Here is a 17091-nt window from a genome sequence, read left to right on the forward strand (position 1 = left end):
AACAATAATTCTGGAATCATCTCTGTCTTTAATGAAAATTTGAAACCATACACGCACCGAAAAACACTCACCACAGAACAAATCTACTAAAGAGAAAACACTGCTTACAACATTTCTGCGACCTGAATGAGAAGAACCAGCACTCAGCTGCTAAATTCAGAGAGCTGGTACGAAGACCAGGATGACACGCAAGATTTAGAGCAGAAACAGTCGACACATCATACCAAAACAGCCTCAAATTTAACTGGAAAACCGCGATGTTTGCATGTGAAGACTGGCCGATGTGTGAAATGTGAGTCGCTTTCGCTTCACTGAAACACAAGATCACTGGTCACTGGAGCTGGTACTTTTGATAAAACAAACACGTTATTGGTCAAGCGTTTATCAATCTCATCATTAGCCACAATTGAAAGCACAAAATTATGGTAACCGTTTACATTACAGTGTCTATATTACATATATTTGATGATAATAATAATAATGTCCTATTAATAGTAAGTGGCAATCGCAATAAATACCTGAATTTACAATGCAACATAATCACTGCAATGTAAAGTGTGACCAAACGTCATTTTAAAAAAAAGCAAAGCTTACAAACATACACAAAATAGAGCTCTTCTTCCACCATCAATGTATACCTTCAGAAACATTTGACACAAATCACTGATTGCTGATAAAAACATTAAACACGTCTCTGTTCATACAACATCCACATGCTTCATTCTCTCATTAATAAATGCCATGAGAGGCATCAAGGACCGAATTTCAAGTTTATACGTTTTGGATGACAATAAACGTGGCTATTGGTTTAAAGCGTGAATTTACTACATCAACTTCTTTTATCGTTTGGTTCTTCAAACCCGCGACAGGTTGAAATAAAGCAGCAAAACGTTACGAGAACTCTTTACTGAATGGAAATCGTTTTATCTACACCTTTTTTTTAATCTTCTATTAAATCTCAGAGCAGATGTTCTTCATCTCAAGGTTTGTAATCTCCATTCAACAGCCGCATAAAACAGCCCCCTGAAATTCCCACCGGCCACTAGTTTGGATTCAGTCTGGCACTCCACTGGCTTTCCAGAAAGGAAAACTGGTTTGATTGGGCGACGGTGGACAATGGAAGTTACCGTTACATAGAAGAAAACACGTCTTTCCACAAAGTGGAAGAGTCTGACAGGAAGTGATGTCATTTGGAGCCAGTGATGATGGTAGTGACCGTGGATGGCCGCGTGTGCCGCTCGGGCGTCTTCGAGGAAGAGTTTGCCGCTTGCATGGACGAACCTAGACAAAGATAACACCCTCCTCAAGGGCTGTTCGACAATACGACATAATACAACACACAACACACCACTGCTGATGAGTAACTCAAGCTGGCCAACAGAAGTCTCATGAGTTTCTTGAAAAACGAAGGGAAAGACTTACAATCGCTGCGGTGGACTGAGGAAACATCGACCGACTGACTCTTCCCTGGCATGGATGTTGGATTCTGCTTCCTGCGTTGAGAGGAATCCATACTGCTGCCGAGCTGAAGACGCTTCATGTGTCTGATCACTGCGGTAGCATTGAACGCTTGCTGTGAGAGAAGAAAACAGTAGTTTAAATCACCTTTCATGCTGTTCAATGTAAAATTTATTTTTGGAGGAAACAGGAAGTGGTCACTTACTCTCCATTTTGCTTTGGCAAAGTTCTTCTTCATCTGTCGGCTGACTGATTCGTGGATGTTCTTACAGAGCGCAGTATCTCCAGCTATCCTGAAATCAGAGGAGAGTCAGGGGTTGGACTTTCTGTTGTATCATCTTGAGTCTTGAGTATAACTGTATCACGTAAAAACTTGTGCTCCGGTGTTATTTTAATATACTATTATAGTTTCATTTATATTTGAAATAAGTGTCATTTTTACATTTCCCATTTTGTTGTTTATACATTTTTTTGGGTTATTTTAATTACGTTGAATTTTTATTACTTAAAAAAAAATGCCTACATAATTTTTTATTAATTCGTATTTTACTTTTAGTTATTTTAGTAGATCAAGTTAAAAGGAAAAATGTTGGCAACTGGCTCAAATTAAATACTGAAATAAAGATAAAATAAAAGTCAATCTTTAAGTAATATTTTGATAAAAAAAAAATTAATTATTCAGTTTAGTTTTAATACACTAACCCTGTGCTCAGTAACCTCATGAGATGAATATAATTTCAGTTCTTGTAAGGTAATCCTTTATAATATATAATAATATGTATCTAATATATATATATATATATATATATATATATATATATATATATATATATATATATATATATATATATATATATATATATATATATATATATATATAAATCATTCTAATACTCTGATTTGTGCCTTTTCAGGATTCAGTGATGAATTGAAAGTTCAAAAGATCAGCATTTATTTGAAATGCAAACATTTTGTTACATAAAAGTCTTTACTGTCACTTTTGATCAATTTAATGCCTCCTTGTCTAAATAAAACGATTAACTTCCGTTAAAAATACATTTGAACTGTGTATAAATTCTTACATAATTTATACAAAACAGGCCTTTTTTAGACCTTTATCTTAAATTTTACATTTAAATTTTAAAACACTTTTTTTGTATTTTGACATTCCCAGTTCTCATTATCGTAATGCATATTAATAAATCTGATATAATATAATATAATATAATATAATATAATATAATATAATATAATATAATATAATATAATATAATATAATATAATATAATATAATATAATATAATAGGATTATATTATATAATTTAGGATGATTGGACCATTATTTCCCAGTCATTTCAATGTACTTTATGCTTAATGTTATTGACAGCAACTAAAACCTTAAACCAGCAGCAACTAATAAAACCTCATTGTTTTTCATGGGAAAGGATGTAAACGCGATGCGACTATATTCCCGGTCGCTCACCACGGATGCCGAAGAGCCTCTTCACAAGTGAACCTCTTTTCTGGATCTTTCTGCATCAGGTTCCTAATGAAGTCTTTAGCTATGAAACAGCACAAATGGGAAAATAAAGAGACCTGAATCAGTTACACAAGGGCGCAGTTCTAATTGTGAAAAAATGACACCCTCCTACTCTTCCCCAGACACCAGGGAACAGCTTGTGGTGTGGGTGTCGAGTTGTTATTTTCAAACCGATGCCGAATGGCCTAGCGCCATATAATGCTTTTCATCTGCTGACTTATATTTGGCTATTACTTTTCGAAAAACCCTTATTAAAGTGTTGCTCGTGGGAAAATAAAGTCGTGACTATCAGTGACAAGTAAACACAAGAAAGCCAAGTCACACTTAATGATGGCATTTAAGTGGGTAGAAGAGACAAAAAGAGGTGAAGAAGGGTGTCATTTTCTCCAATACTGAAGCGGATATGAATAAAATGTAAAAGTTGATCTCATTTAAGGGTCATAAAAGGGATAAATCACCCCCCCCCCCCCCCCCCCCCAAAAAAAAAAAAAAGAAAATCCAGAAACTAAATAGTCCCATAGACTTCCATTGTATAGACAAAAATACTATGGAAGTCAATGGGACCCAATGAGTCACCAACGTTCTCCAAAAGATCTTCTTTTGTGATCTGGAATGACATGAGTAAATGAGGTCTGTTTGATATATGATTCATTTCAAAGTGATTTCCAATTTTATACACACCTGAATCAGAAATATCATCCCAATACGGGGAATCGAACTCGTATTCTGCCCTCAGTATTTGCTCAAACAGTTTGGAGTCATTCTCATCATAAAACGGAGGGTATCCACACAGCCTGCGGAGGTCGAGGATTCAAAAGTGGTCAGGATTTTAAACTTCTTTTCAAAATAATGACTGTAAAAATGGAACGCAGCCAAGTGCGTTTCATATGGGGTTAAAAACACTCACAAGATGTAAGCAATCACTCCTATAGACCAGCAGTCCACAGCTTTGCTGTAAGGTTTCTGCGCTAACACCTCAGGAGCTGAAGTATTCAATGACAGAGAAAACAAATGAAATTATTCAAGTGTAAGGATAATTGACCCCAAAACAAACTTAATCATCATTTAGATCAGCTCATGTCTATGAAGCTTTTTTTTCTGTCATGTAATAAAAATAAAAAGATACTTGCAATTTGTTTTTTTATCTCACAATTAAAAAAAAAAGTCAGAATTACAAGGTATAAACTCGCAATCGTAAGAAAAAGGTCAAGAACTGCAAGATGTTTGGTGCAAAGGGTTAAAAATCAAGCATTTTGGAGATTATTTCAGCTTAGTACCCAATTTAATCTTATCTTAATTTGTCTCTGTATGTTGTTTACTTCTAATGTTATGCCACTTTCTATTTCACTTTTAGATTTTTCGGGTTCCGGTCGGGTTCAGCAAAGGGTTAAAAAAGAACCCTTTGGGACACTATTTCAGCTTGGTACCTGATTTAATCTTATAATAGACACTTGGATGATAAAGAAATAATATGTTGTGGGGAAAAAAATAAAATCACCCTATGCGATTGAGAAAACGAAAAAATAGTTGATCCTCTACACATCTTTGGCCATTTTTTGCTATTTTTGTCCAGAACTAAGGTCAATATGTTGTCAAATGTCAAAAATAACCATTCCATTAAATTCCTGGGGTCACAATTGTATGGGAAAATGTGTTCATTTGTCTCTGTATCTTGTTTACTTTTAATGTTATGCCACTTTCTATTTCACTTTTAGATTTTTCGGGTTCCGGTTGGGTGCAGCAATGGGTTAAAAAAGAACCCTTTGGGACATTATTTCAGCTTGGCACCTGGCAGATTATGAAAATAGACACTTTAAGGATTTAAAAAAAATCAGGTGGCATAAAAAAGCCGGGGGGTGTGCGTGGACCCCTATTTCCATCTAGACTACAGTATTTTGTGCTTTTTTTGAACTTGACAGACAAGTGCACATTATCACTTCATAGTATACAATTTGCACAGAAATTGTAATATATATATATATATATATATACCTTTACAATATAATGACAAATACTTTACAAACACAGGTGGTAAAGAAAATATCTGATCGGAAAAATCAGCGAACAACCATCAAATGTGAGCTGTCACAGAGAACTCTAGGAATGTCAGTTTATGGTTTTTCAATGTACAGTTACAGTAGAAGACTGTACCTTAAGCTCACTTTTTAAAAAACTGTATATTTAACAGTATTTTACTGTAACAGTATAGATCTGTTCGTTTTTCACCATATAAAGAAACTTACCATTTACCAATTAGAAGTTTTTTACCAAGAAAATTTGATTGGGTGCAGAATAACACACACACACACACACACACACACACATATATATATATATATTTAGTGGATCGACAGCCCTACCCACATATCCAGGCGTCCCACAGGCTGTGGACATGATGTCATTGGCTGCGCCCTCCATCTTGGACAGCCCAAAATCACTTATCATAATCTTGGATTCTTCATGGGGGTTATAATAGAGCAGATTCTCTGGCTGTCAGGAGATGAGAGAGAAGGTGGTAAGGTTAAAAAGTCACATACTTCTTTTTTTGCACTTAAGTGGAAGTGATTGATCGCAGTGCTGTTCCAGCTTCCTATTTACTGTTTAGTGTAAGTATATTGGTTCGTGTTGGTGTGAAGGAAATCATCACCTTCAGGTCCCGGTGGACTATCCCCAGTGAATGCAGGTAGTTAACCGCATCCACCACCTGCTTGATTAAAGCGCTGGCATCCTGCTCTGTGTAGAAACCCCTCTCTACGATACGATCAAACAACTCCCCACCTGAGACACTAAAGAAATAAAAGAAATCGGTTTTTAAACAGATATTTTATTAATAACATATTATAGTTAGTTATGAAATTCAAAATTACATGCAGGTATATATATATATATATATTACTGATTACTGTCACTAAAATCGAATGCATCCTTGATGAATAAAAGATTTAATTTCTTACAAAGAAAATATACTGACAATCAAACTTTTGAACAGTATGTTTTAAACTTCATTATAACTTTTGTATTCACTTTGTAAAATAAAAAAATCATTAACATTATAGTAAAAAAAAAACCCAATGAAATTAAATGAAAAAAAAAATGAAAAAAATAAAAGAGTGGTTAAAATATGTGGATAAATACAGGTCCTTCTAAAAAAATTAGCATATTGTGATAAAGTTCATTATTTTCCATAATGTAATGATAAAAATTTAACTTTCATATATTTTAGATTAATTGCACACCAACTGAAATATTTCAGGTCTTTTATTGTTTTAATACTGATGATTTTGGCATACAGCTCATGAAAACCCAAAATTCCTATCTCAAAAAATGAGCATATCATGAAAAGGTTCTCTAAACGAGCTATTAACCTCATCATCTGAATCAACTAATTAACTCTAATCACCTGCAAAAGATTCCTGAGGCTTTTAAAAACTCCCAGCCTGGTTCATTACTCAAAACCGCAATCATGGGTAAGACTTCCGACCTGACTGCTGTCCAGAAGGCCATCATTGACACCCTCAAGCGAGAGGGTAAGACACAGAAAGAAATTTCTGAACAAATAGGCTGTTCCCAGAGTGCTGTATCAAGGCACCTCAGTGGGAAGTCTGTGGGAAGGAAAAAGTGTGGCAAAAAACGCTGCACAACGAGAAGAGGTGACCGGACCCTGAGGAAGATTGTGGAGAAGGACTGATTCCAGACCTTGGAGGACCTGCTGAAGCAGTGGACTGAGTCTGGAGTAGAAACATCCAGAGCCACCGTGCACAGGCGTGTGCAGGAAATGGGCTACAGAGAAGCAGCACTGGACTGTTGCTCAATGGTCCACAGTACTTTTTTCGGATGAAAGCAAATTTTGCATGTCATTCGGAAATCAAGGTGCCAGAGTCTGGAGGAAGACTGGGGAGAAGGAAAAATCCAGTGTCAAGTACCCACAGTCAGTGATGGTCTGGGGTGCCATGTCAGCTGTTGGTGTTGGTCCACTGTGTTTTATCAAGGGCAGGGTCAATGCAGCTAGCTATTAGGAGATTTTGGAGCACTTCATGCTTCCATCTGCTGAAAAGCTTTATGGAGATGAAGATTTCGTTTTTCAGCACGACCTGGCACCTGCTCACAGTGCCAAAACCACTGCTAAATGGTTTACTGACCATGGTATTACTTTGCTCAATTGGCCTGCCAACTCTCCTGACCTGAACCCCATAGAGAATCTGTGGGATATTGTGAAGAGAAAGTTGAGAGACACAAGACCCAACACTCTGGATGAGCTTAAGGCCGCTATCGAAGCATCCTGGGCCTCCATAACACCTCAGCAGAGCCACAGGCTGATTGCCTCCATACCACGCCGCATTGAAGCAGTCATTTCTGCAAAAGGATTCCTGACCAAGTATTGAGTGCATAACTGAACATAATTATTTGAAGGTTGACCTTTTTTTTGGATTAAAAACACTTTTCTTTTATTGGTCGCATGAAATATGCTCATTTTTTGAGACAGGCATTTTGGGTTTTCATGAGCTGTATGCCACAATCATCAGTATTAAAACAATAAAAGACCTGAAATATTTTCAAGTCAGAATATAGCAAATTTGATTGTTTATAAAAGTAATAGCACACCTTCAGTCAATAAGCAGCATTAAAAACAAAACAAATCCAAAAGCAAAACATAAAAACACTAAAGAGCAAACCAAGACAAAGGAACACCCCCCCCCCCCAAAAAAAAAAAAAACACCCAACGCCAAAAGAACAATAACAATGCAAATCAAAACAAAAAACATTATTAATTTAATTTCAACAAGCAGCAAATAAAATAAAATAAAATAAAATATATTTTTTTAGGGGGTTAAGTATTTGTTTACTGGCCGAAAAGCAAAAAAAAGCAAAGCAAAACAAACCAAATCAAAGGGTAAAAAAACACCCAGAAAATACAGCAAAACAAAAACAAAAAACACAAAAAAATAAATAATTGATTGATTGAAGATGATTCAATTCAACAAGTAGCAAACCATAAAATTAAATTAAATTATACAATTAAATTAAATTAAAACTCATTGTTAAAATATATGCATTAATATGTGATGTGAAGAAATATGATATGTGAAGAAAATTAAACAAATCAAAGGGGGAAAAAACTCACAAAAAAACACAGCAAAACAAAAAAGAAAACCCAATTCAAATGCAAATAGCAAATAATAAAATAAAATAAACCCCATATTTAAATCTGGGTTCAAAAACAAAAAATTCTAATGTTTCTCATGTCAACCTACAGATTATGGATGTAGATTGGGGAAATCATCAGTTGTTCAGATCAAAAAAATGATCAAAAATAAGAATTGGCTTCCTTTCAAGTCATGATTTGGACGCCCCACTGGACGTTGAATGGGAATGTGAATTGAAATGACAGGAAGAAGTATATCCTGGACTGCAATTAAAAGGAACTCAACAGTCACACAACAAGAACAGATTACTTCTTAAGTGTTTCAAGCTTTCCATCTAGCAAACCTGCTTCACATCGTTTGGCTCCCTTTCAGAAACTCTGCAGACTTAAAGCATTAATTGAAGAAGCAAACAGATTCTACTCACAGTTGCATAATAAGATACAAATGAGAGGGGCTCTCGTAAATGTCTTCCAGTGCCACAATGTTCTCATGCTTGACCCTGAAAAGAACAGATGAAATATTTGATCAATTACAGAGTGGAGCCGCACATGAGTGGATTATGAAGGCTTTGTTATGGATGGCACAAGTTCGTTCCCTGTACACCACCACATACGTTCTTGGGCTGGTACGTTGAGCTATTAAGCTATTTTATTCATGCAGATGATGAAAACAAAATAAATTCCCAAATGTAACTCGCTAGACAAAGATTCAATCTTTCTGGCCACTGCGTCTCCAATCCAGCTGCAAGCTGCAGCGTTTTTACTCACCAACGTTTTACCATGACAACCGCGGACCTTCGCTCGGCCTCAACGTGCAGTGAATAGAGAGGTCTGCGACGGAGGCCACATGAATCATTTGTACAGTCTTAAAAATGCTTCCGACGCTTTTGACAGGGACAGGTAGGAGTCAGTAAAGGTAGGAGGCTGTAAGGGGCGTGTCATAAAGTCTGAGTCATCTCTCTTGCTCTGTGGAGAAAAGCTCAAACTCCCACTAACAGCTTCCTTTGAACTTCAGTGTTTCTGTCTGTAGCTGAGGAACTTGGGTAAAGCATGTAATGGGCGTCGGGTTTGTTATTTTAAGCCTTTTCTGGGAGCTTTTAGAATACTTACTTCCTCAGCACTGCAATCTCGTTTTCTATTCCGCTCTCTTTTCCTCTTAGTGCTTTTTTTGGAATGCATTTCACCGCATACATCTCTCCTGTGGCCTTCTCTTGGGCCAGGACCACCTCAGAAAACGCCCCACTGGAAAATAAAAAGCATGAAAGAAAGGCTAGGTGTAAAATAGTGTTTGGAGATTTTTGGGAATACAGAGAAAGGACAGAGAAAAAATAAGGTGCTTGCAAGGTAAGCAGCATATATAGTAAGGTGTAACAACAATGACAATTTAATAAAAAAATATATATATTATTATTATTATAAATAAATTAGCTTTAGTTAGCCGGAATTAAATATAACAAAATAAAATAAAACATAAAATAATAATACAATTAAACATACAATAAAACAAGACTGCCTAAAATAAAATAAAGCAGTTGTGGGGCAGGCCTTTAGAAAGGCTACAAAGAGAAAATCAAAATAAACAAATAAAAAATGTTTTAGAAAGACTACAAAGAGGCAGAAGCATAAAAAATGTTGTTTTTAGACAGCCTACAAAGGGACAGAACTAAACTCAAACAAACTAACCAAACACAAAATAAAACAAAACAAAACAAAATAAAAAATAAATAAAATAAAATAACAGTGCTTCAGACACCCTATAAAGGGACGGAAGCATACAACTAAATAAAATAAAAAACAGTAGACGGACAGTAACATAATTTCAAATACTAAAGACCCACTTCAAATGTCTGTACTTCTGTCCGTACAAATATTTGTTTAAAGCTTTACGCAGACATTCATGTCTGCTGTGATTCTGTAGGGATGTTGTATCATATGCACTATGTGTAATCAGTTGACCACCGTGGCTTGCAGCTAAGCCTTTACTGGTCACTGAAAATCCGCTCTAATCCCTCGGCACACACACAGTCATTTACAAACACTAACACGAGCACTCGCCGCAATCCTGAAAGCTTGCAACCAAAAGCCATATTTCAGTCAAAAGGTTTCCTGAACCGTTTACCAAATATAGAGCTTGGTGCTTTGCCAAAATTAAGCATTTGTCATCTGTTTCTTAAACTGTAAAATTCAACTCTCATTTGCGATTGAAACGTAAGCCCTTCAGGAGGCTAGAAATGTGGTGACTCATTGGCAGAGCGCCCAGCAGGTTGAGTACTTTGTAATCTATGTGTTCATATAAGTGTGTGAGATTGCATTGGGTGCAGCGTTCATCTCTGCAAAGGATTAAACCAGGAGAAAAACAACAGCGTGTGGTTTGGCAGAGTGCATTAAACATCAGATTTAACGCATATGTAATTGAGGCACCTTTCACAGGTCAACGTGAGCGGTGTTTTCCGGTGCAAAAAAAAGGTGCTGGAGTGTTATGGATGGTTGGCAGGTAGTTGCTAGGTGGTTGTTAAGATGTTTAGAGTGGTTTGCATTACTATGTGGTTGCTAGAAAGTTATGGGTGGTTGCTAGGTGACTGTTTATTGGGCCAAGTCAGAACATAGTAAATAAAAGTGACAGACACACCTTGTCAACAAGCATGCATGAAGAAAAAAAAAAAAAAAAAAAAAAAAAATTATATATATATATAAATATATATATATATATATATATATATATATATATATGTCTTCCCGCCATTTTGGAGAGTACCCAAGAACGTAATCAATGCATTGTTGACATTCATAAGGGAAAGAGTGTGCATGGACATAATCGGCATAATCAGCGTTGTTGCTTACGCTTAGGGTAAAGCAGTGATAATGCTAAATGTTGGAAGACAGTGACTCAGGGTAAAATAATTGTTGAATAAAGTCATCATTTTTGTTTTCTTTGTGCAAAAAAAAAAAAATTCTAATAGCTTCACAAAATTGAAGTTGAGTCACTGATGTGACATGGACTGTTTTAAGCAAACGAGGAAGTCGTAGCCTAGTGGTTACAGACTGTGACTCCTAACCCTAAGGTTGTGGGTTTGAATCTCGGGACGGCAATACCATGACTGAGGTGCATTTGAGCAAGGCACTGAACCCCCAACTGCTCCCCGGGCGCCGCAGCATAAATGGCTGCCCACTGCTCTGGGGGTGTGTTCACTGCTGTGTGTGTGTGTGTGTGTTCACTGCTGTGTGTGTGCACTTTGGATGGGTTAAATGCAATTCTGAGTATGGGTCACCATACTTGGCTGTATGTCACGTCACTTTCATATCCTTACTGCATTTCTGAACCTGGAAACATTACAATTATGTTGCTGTCTAAAAAACTAAAACAAAACTAAAAAACAATGCAATTCCAAAATGGCCCTAATAAAATAAAAATTATAAACATATTTCTAATTTATATAGTATATAGTCAGTGCAATAGATTAGTTATTTCCATTTTTGCCATCAGCCTGATGTCAGTAAACCAACAGCAGAGGAAATCATCAAAGCCACAGGAAGTGTAAACTCAGAAAAGCCATGTGTGTCACACCTTGAGGTAAAGGCTACGAAAGCATGACCGTTTACCCACATCCACTGCCCTTTATGTGCTTTGTGTTCCTTGACATGCACCTGACAGTATATTTGCAACAAAGCTCTTCTCTGGAAAGCATGCATATGTTTGCCTATTACGCTCAACGAGGAACTAGTCTTTATATATCATGACTCTGTGGTCCATGACCTCAATGTTAATGGTGAATTTCTCAAGAAAATGTCAATTTTATAACTCTATATATAAGCATTTGGGATGTGGGTGTAATCACATATTATGGGATGTAAGGGAACGTCAATTTGTCATTTCAGCAATTACATGCTGAACTTGCGCGACCACGACCTGAGGTGAATTCAGGAAAACTGGCACCTCCACTTGAAAGGTAACAGGATTACGACGGGATTAATCTAAAATTAACAGATTAACACTACACTTATGGTATTTTCTCATTTAGAAATGCCTAAAGCGCTACAAACAGAGTTTGAACAATAGAGACTGTGTGGATGGGTGGAGATTTTGTGTAGGTTTTTGTTGACTTACTGTGTGTAGGAAAGTCTGAGCTATTTCTGACAAGAAATAAAATGCGACCAAAGTCATACAACCAAAACAACAGGTGTCACTGTCTTTGTATAAATCCACAACATGCTTTCATGCAGATTCCATCCCATTACAGAATATATAATATAATAGTTTTAGCAAAGCTGATATGATAAAAGGCACATATATATAATAACTAATGTAATTTAATATGAATAATAATACGAAGAATAAACAACTTTTCTGCCAAAGTAATCTAATTGTAAAAAGATTACAGGTGCTTTAGGAACTTGGTACATTATTATTATAGAAATACTATAAATCTTCATGCTGAATTCTATGATTTCTAAGAATTTATTTTTTAACAAACATGTCTGAGAGCTGTTTTCAGTTTAGTGCGTCTGAAAGCTGCGTCTGGAAAATGTTGTGTAAGGTGTATTAGAGAATCTGTTATGTCATCTTCAGGATGGGAAATCCTAGAGAGATAATCCAAGTAAAACATGTTCTAGATTGATGCTTGTTCTTGGTCAAGTGTAGCACACATCATTACAACAGCTTTTAACATCTACTACCAAATGGAATTCAATTTCTATATTAGACTATATTAAATGTATAAACTACCATTCAAAAATGTGGAGTCTAAGATCTTTTAAATGATTTTGAAATAAGTTTCTTATGCTCACCGAGGCTGCATTTATTTAATCTAAATACAGTATATATAAAAAAATAAAAAACATAATATTTTGAAATATTATTACAATTTCAAATAACTGTTTTCTATTTGAATATATTTTACAATCTAATTTATTCCAGTGATTCAAAGCTGAATTTTCAGCATCACTACAGACTTCAGTGTCATATTATCCTTCAGAAATCACTTTGATATTCAGAATTCCCGAAATCAAAGACTTCCCTACTACATAGCATGCAAAATAAAATAAACAAAAACAACAACAAAAGCGGTATACCAAAATTATAGTATGTCTGAATTCATAGTATTCAAAAAACAGTAAGTCCCCGAAAAACTTACTTTCTGAAGTGTGCAGACAGAGCAGACACTTTACTATCCCATGAGGCCACGGGAGAGGATTTCATGTATACTACCTATATTCATACTATATAGAATATACTTTTTTGATAGTCGTGAAGTAAGTCAAACGTAGGACCTACTGCACCGTTAGTTTGAGCTCCAATACTCCTGCTACAGATTTTTCAAGTATAGTCCTGAAGACCTCAATTAGCTTGTTAAGATAAACTCTGCAGGAAGCGGGTCTTCTCCAGGAGCAGAATTACAACTTGGGGTGTACTTCATGCTGTTGGTGATGATGTATGGCCATTGCTACATAATCACCATCACCTTTGAAATCAGAAGAACTCAAATGACTGGAATGATGGGGGAAAATGGCATATTGTGCACAACACAATAAAAAACTATTATAATCTGGACATGCAAAGAGCGAGACTTGAGAAACAGAAAACCTGGAAACTGTGTATCCTTTCCCCTCTTCTGCAGTCAAATAAGTCAAACAGTGGGCATATGTGGTGTGCGATTGTAAAAAATGTTACATAATGCAAAAAGCATCCTCATCTGACTACACATATTATCTTCAGATGTTTGGAAAATGAACTAAATATTTTTTTTTTAAATGAAAGGAAATAAAAAATAAAATAAAATAAATATTTGAGCTAATCTGCCTTATAAAGAAATAAATTAAATTAACAAATTAAACATTTGCGCTAATCTGCCTTAGATAGAAATATATTAAATTAATAAAAAAATAAAAGATATTTGAGGTATGATTTATGCCTGACCTGACCAAAATCATCTGTCTTAAACACATATTATCTTTAGATGTTTGGAAAAGGTACTAGATTGAAAACTTATATTAAATATAAAACAAAACAAAACAACAACAACAAAAGTAATAAAAAAAATACTTGAGGTATCATAATTCTGTGCCTTATAATCTTTAAAAAAGACAATAAATTGAAACAAATATATATATATATATAAATATATATATATATAAATTTAATTTAATTAAGTACAAGAATGGTAGAAGAATATGATATAGCACAGATGCAATGCAATCAATTCCTGATTAACTATCTAGAAAATTATACATAGTTCATTTTACAATGGTGCTGAACGTGTCAGCTAAGGGACTACCACAAATTTACAGGACAAGTATTAAAAAAAGATAAAAAAAAAGGAATAAATAATAATCACAAATGGTGAAAGATGAAAAAATGTTTCACTCTCTAAGGGACATAAAAATACCTGTCCTGTTTATGGTCCCTGTACACCATATAAATAGACTTCTCTTGGTCTATTTCAAGGTATTACTAGGGAAAACCCAGTGAACCTGTATTTCATTGCTTCTACAACAAAAAGAGGAACAGTTGTTCATGACAACATAAGGCCATGTTGCCGGATGTGGGATATTAAAAGTGACAGAACAAGGCCTACACATTAAAACCCGCTATGCCAAGTAGGTTAAGTATGGATTTAAAATGCATACATATTATGCATTGATACAGACCACATTGCCCACACCAAAACACCTTATTATATGTCTGGTTTAATATGCAACTCTGCAGTTTATATGAACAAATAAGGGAATGCTAGGATAAACTTTCACCTTAGTCACAGGGTTGACAGTTTTACAGTCCATTGGCTATTACTAGTCCTGCGCTCAAGAAACAAAAAGTGTTTATTAGAAGAAGAAGCTGATATTGTTACAAACAACCAGCTGTCAGTAACTGATTTGCTTACTGTACAAACCATGGTAACAGGGTTGACTGACAAACCCTACAAAATGTAAGATAGTGATTTTAAAAAAGGTAGGATTTTTAATCACTAGTAGGATTTTTTTTTTATTATTATAACATGATAGTTTTATTTTAAAATGTATTGAATTACATTTCATTTGAATAATTATTTATGATGGTAACAGGGTTGATGGATACCTGGGGGATGCAAATTCAAGTCTTTTTTTTTCTCAACCGGTTTAATAACATCTCAATGAATAGTATAAGCATCTGTGGAACATAAAGTGTTATTAGAAAAAATATTTAATGCTGATGTTTAAAAAAAAAAAATCCAATTTTATTTTATTTTTTGCCAAAAAACAAAAAAAAACTAATCCAGTTGTCAGCAATTATTTACTGTATAAAATTGTGGCAGGATTGACTGACAAATATATATATATATATATATATATATATATATATATATATATATATACACACACACAGATACATACACACACATTATATTTTTAATTATGATCGATTTCTTGAGATAGATTCTATTAACGTCTGAAAAAATGATATATGCCTATAAGTAGAGTAGGCTAAATACCATAGTCTATACCAGCTTTTATTTTCATAGGCTATATATACATATGCAAATGAGTGTCCTGACATTACACATAACGTTATATTCATGAGGCACAAAAACGCAACCTTTTCTCGAGTCACTGATCCAGAAAATAAGCTTTCACTTTTTGAGCCATGTATTACCCAGAAAATGTGTGATTGATGTGATGATAAAGTTAATTATTTCACCTGTCTGTAACATTAATATTCTCACAGGTCAAACTTTGAGAACGCAAACTGGAGGAATATTGACTCTCTGAAATATGGAGATCACAATGTCAAAGCATCATTCATACTCACGTCCCGAGGATTTCCTTGAACTCAAATATCTTCCTGATGTCATCCACTTGCTTTTTCCACGATCCATTCACAGATTCTTCGCTTCCCCTGGCCATGGTGCTTCCAGGGTGAGCGCTGCCTCCGAATAACCTTCTTAACGCGGCAATCTTTCCAGCCTTACAGGAAGCACTAAACACAAACGGATAGAGCCGCGAACGCGAGTGTCGGTCTCTGTGACTGTGTGACCGGCTTTAATTGTTGCCCGCATTCCGTTTCATACCACCCGGTTACAGTACCGTTAACAGAGCGAGCACTGACCAGCGCACAGACTAATCCAGTCCCGCCTCACTGACTCACCGCGCTCGAGCTGAACCAACAGAACGTGTAGCGCGCGCGCAAATGCGTGATTCCGTGTTCTCGAGGTATTGCGAAGTAGGGCTGCTGTACCGCTGCGGTTGACAAATGATGCAACTGTTGCCCGGTAAATACCCGGTGAAGGCGTGTGAGGGATGACAGCAGACGGCTGAGCACACTGCGTCAGGAACGGTACACCTGATGCATCAAGAGTAATACTGCATTCATCCTTAGCCATGCAAACTCTGGAAGTGTTTCAATAAACAGCACACACTAACACAGCCAAGAATAATGCAAGACACTACTGGTGAATAGGGTACAATTTTACAAACAAGACATCACCATACTTATCTTGAATTACCACCGTTCATTAAGACAGTTGTTTTGGTTTAGAGTACTAGGAGTTCTCTGAAATAGTGTGCTTAAATATGCAAACGATGATTTGGCTATTAAAATATACACTAATTTGCATACATTTGTAGAACATATGTCTGAGCATTAATAAAGCTAGGTTAAAAATTCTACCGTTTCATTTTGCTGAAATATTAAGGTTTTACAAAAGGGGTTTTGGATGTGTTTTTATCACAACATAAATAATAAATAAATAAATATTAAATACAATGTTATATAAATCAGTTGAAGTAGACATTTCGGGGCGTGAAAAATTCTCAAGGAAAAAGCATTAAAAAGACAAATAAACACTTAAATGTAGGCCCATATTTGGGGTATTTTCTTCTTTCCAATGAAAGACTTTAAGGAAGCAAAATAGCTCAAAATCTCATAATTGACTGGTGTGTGAAATAAAAGCAATTTTAATTAATATTACCAGCCTAA

At 35.4% G+C, this 17091-nt stretch overlaps 1 protein-coding gene across 2 annotated transcripts; it reads right to left on the reverse strand.

Annotated features, from left to right (window-relative positions):
• Window positions 1-8: 8 nt before the first annotated feature.
• On the reverse strand, window positions 9-16617 carry camk1db (calcium/calmodulin-dependent protein kinase 1Db). Of its 2 annotated transcripts, none has more exons than XM_052598300.1 (11): window positions 15925-16617; window positions 9252-9383; window positions 8567-8641; window positions 5646-5784; window positions 5359-5488; window positions 3906-3981; window positions 3680-3792; window positions 2942-3020; window positions 1664-1751; window positions 1423-1573; window positions 9-1310 (listed from the first exon to the last, which is right to left on the reverse strand). In XM_052598300.1, the coding sequence occupies exons 1-11, from the start codon at window positions 16017-16019 to the stop codon at window positions 1282-1284; spliced, it is 1107 nt and encodes a 368-aa protein (XP_052454260.1). In that variant the 5' UTR covers window positions 16020-16617; the 3' UTR covers window positions 9-1281. The 2 variants fall into 2 exon arrangements, with proteins under 2 accessions (XP_052454260.1, XP_052454259.1); XM_052598299.1 differs by having other exon boundaries at window positions 9-1281; window positions 15925-16616.
• Between the last annotated feature and the right edge of the window lie 474 nt (window positions 16618-17091).

Source organism: Carassius gibelio, chromosome B25 (assembly GCF_023724105.1).
Source record: "Carassius gibelio isolate Cgi1373 ecotype wild population from Czech Republic chromosome B25, carGib1.2-hapl.c, whole genome shotgun sequence".
NCBI lineage: Eukaryota > Metazoa > Chordata > Actinopteri > Cypriniformes > Cyprinidae > Carassius > Carassius gibelio.

Excerpts from the sequence above, each read along its gene's own strand:
- camk1db (XM_052598299.1), bottom strand. The coding sequence starts at position 16,019 with ATGGCCAGGGGAAGCGAAGAATCTGTGAATGGATCGTGGAAAAAGCAA. Across the intron at positions 5,489-5,645 it reads TAGTCCACCGGGACCTGAAG|CCAGAGAATCTGCTCTATTA; the intron begins GTGATGATTTCC and ends ATCTCCTGACAG. Across the intron at positions 1,282-1,422 it reads CTCAGTCCACCGCAGCGATT|GTTCGTCCATGCAAGCGGCA; the intron begins GTAAGTCTTTCC and ends ATCTTTGTCTAG.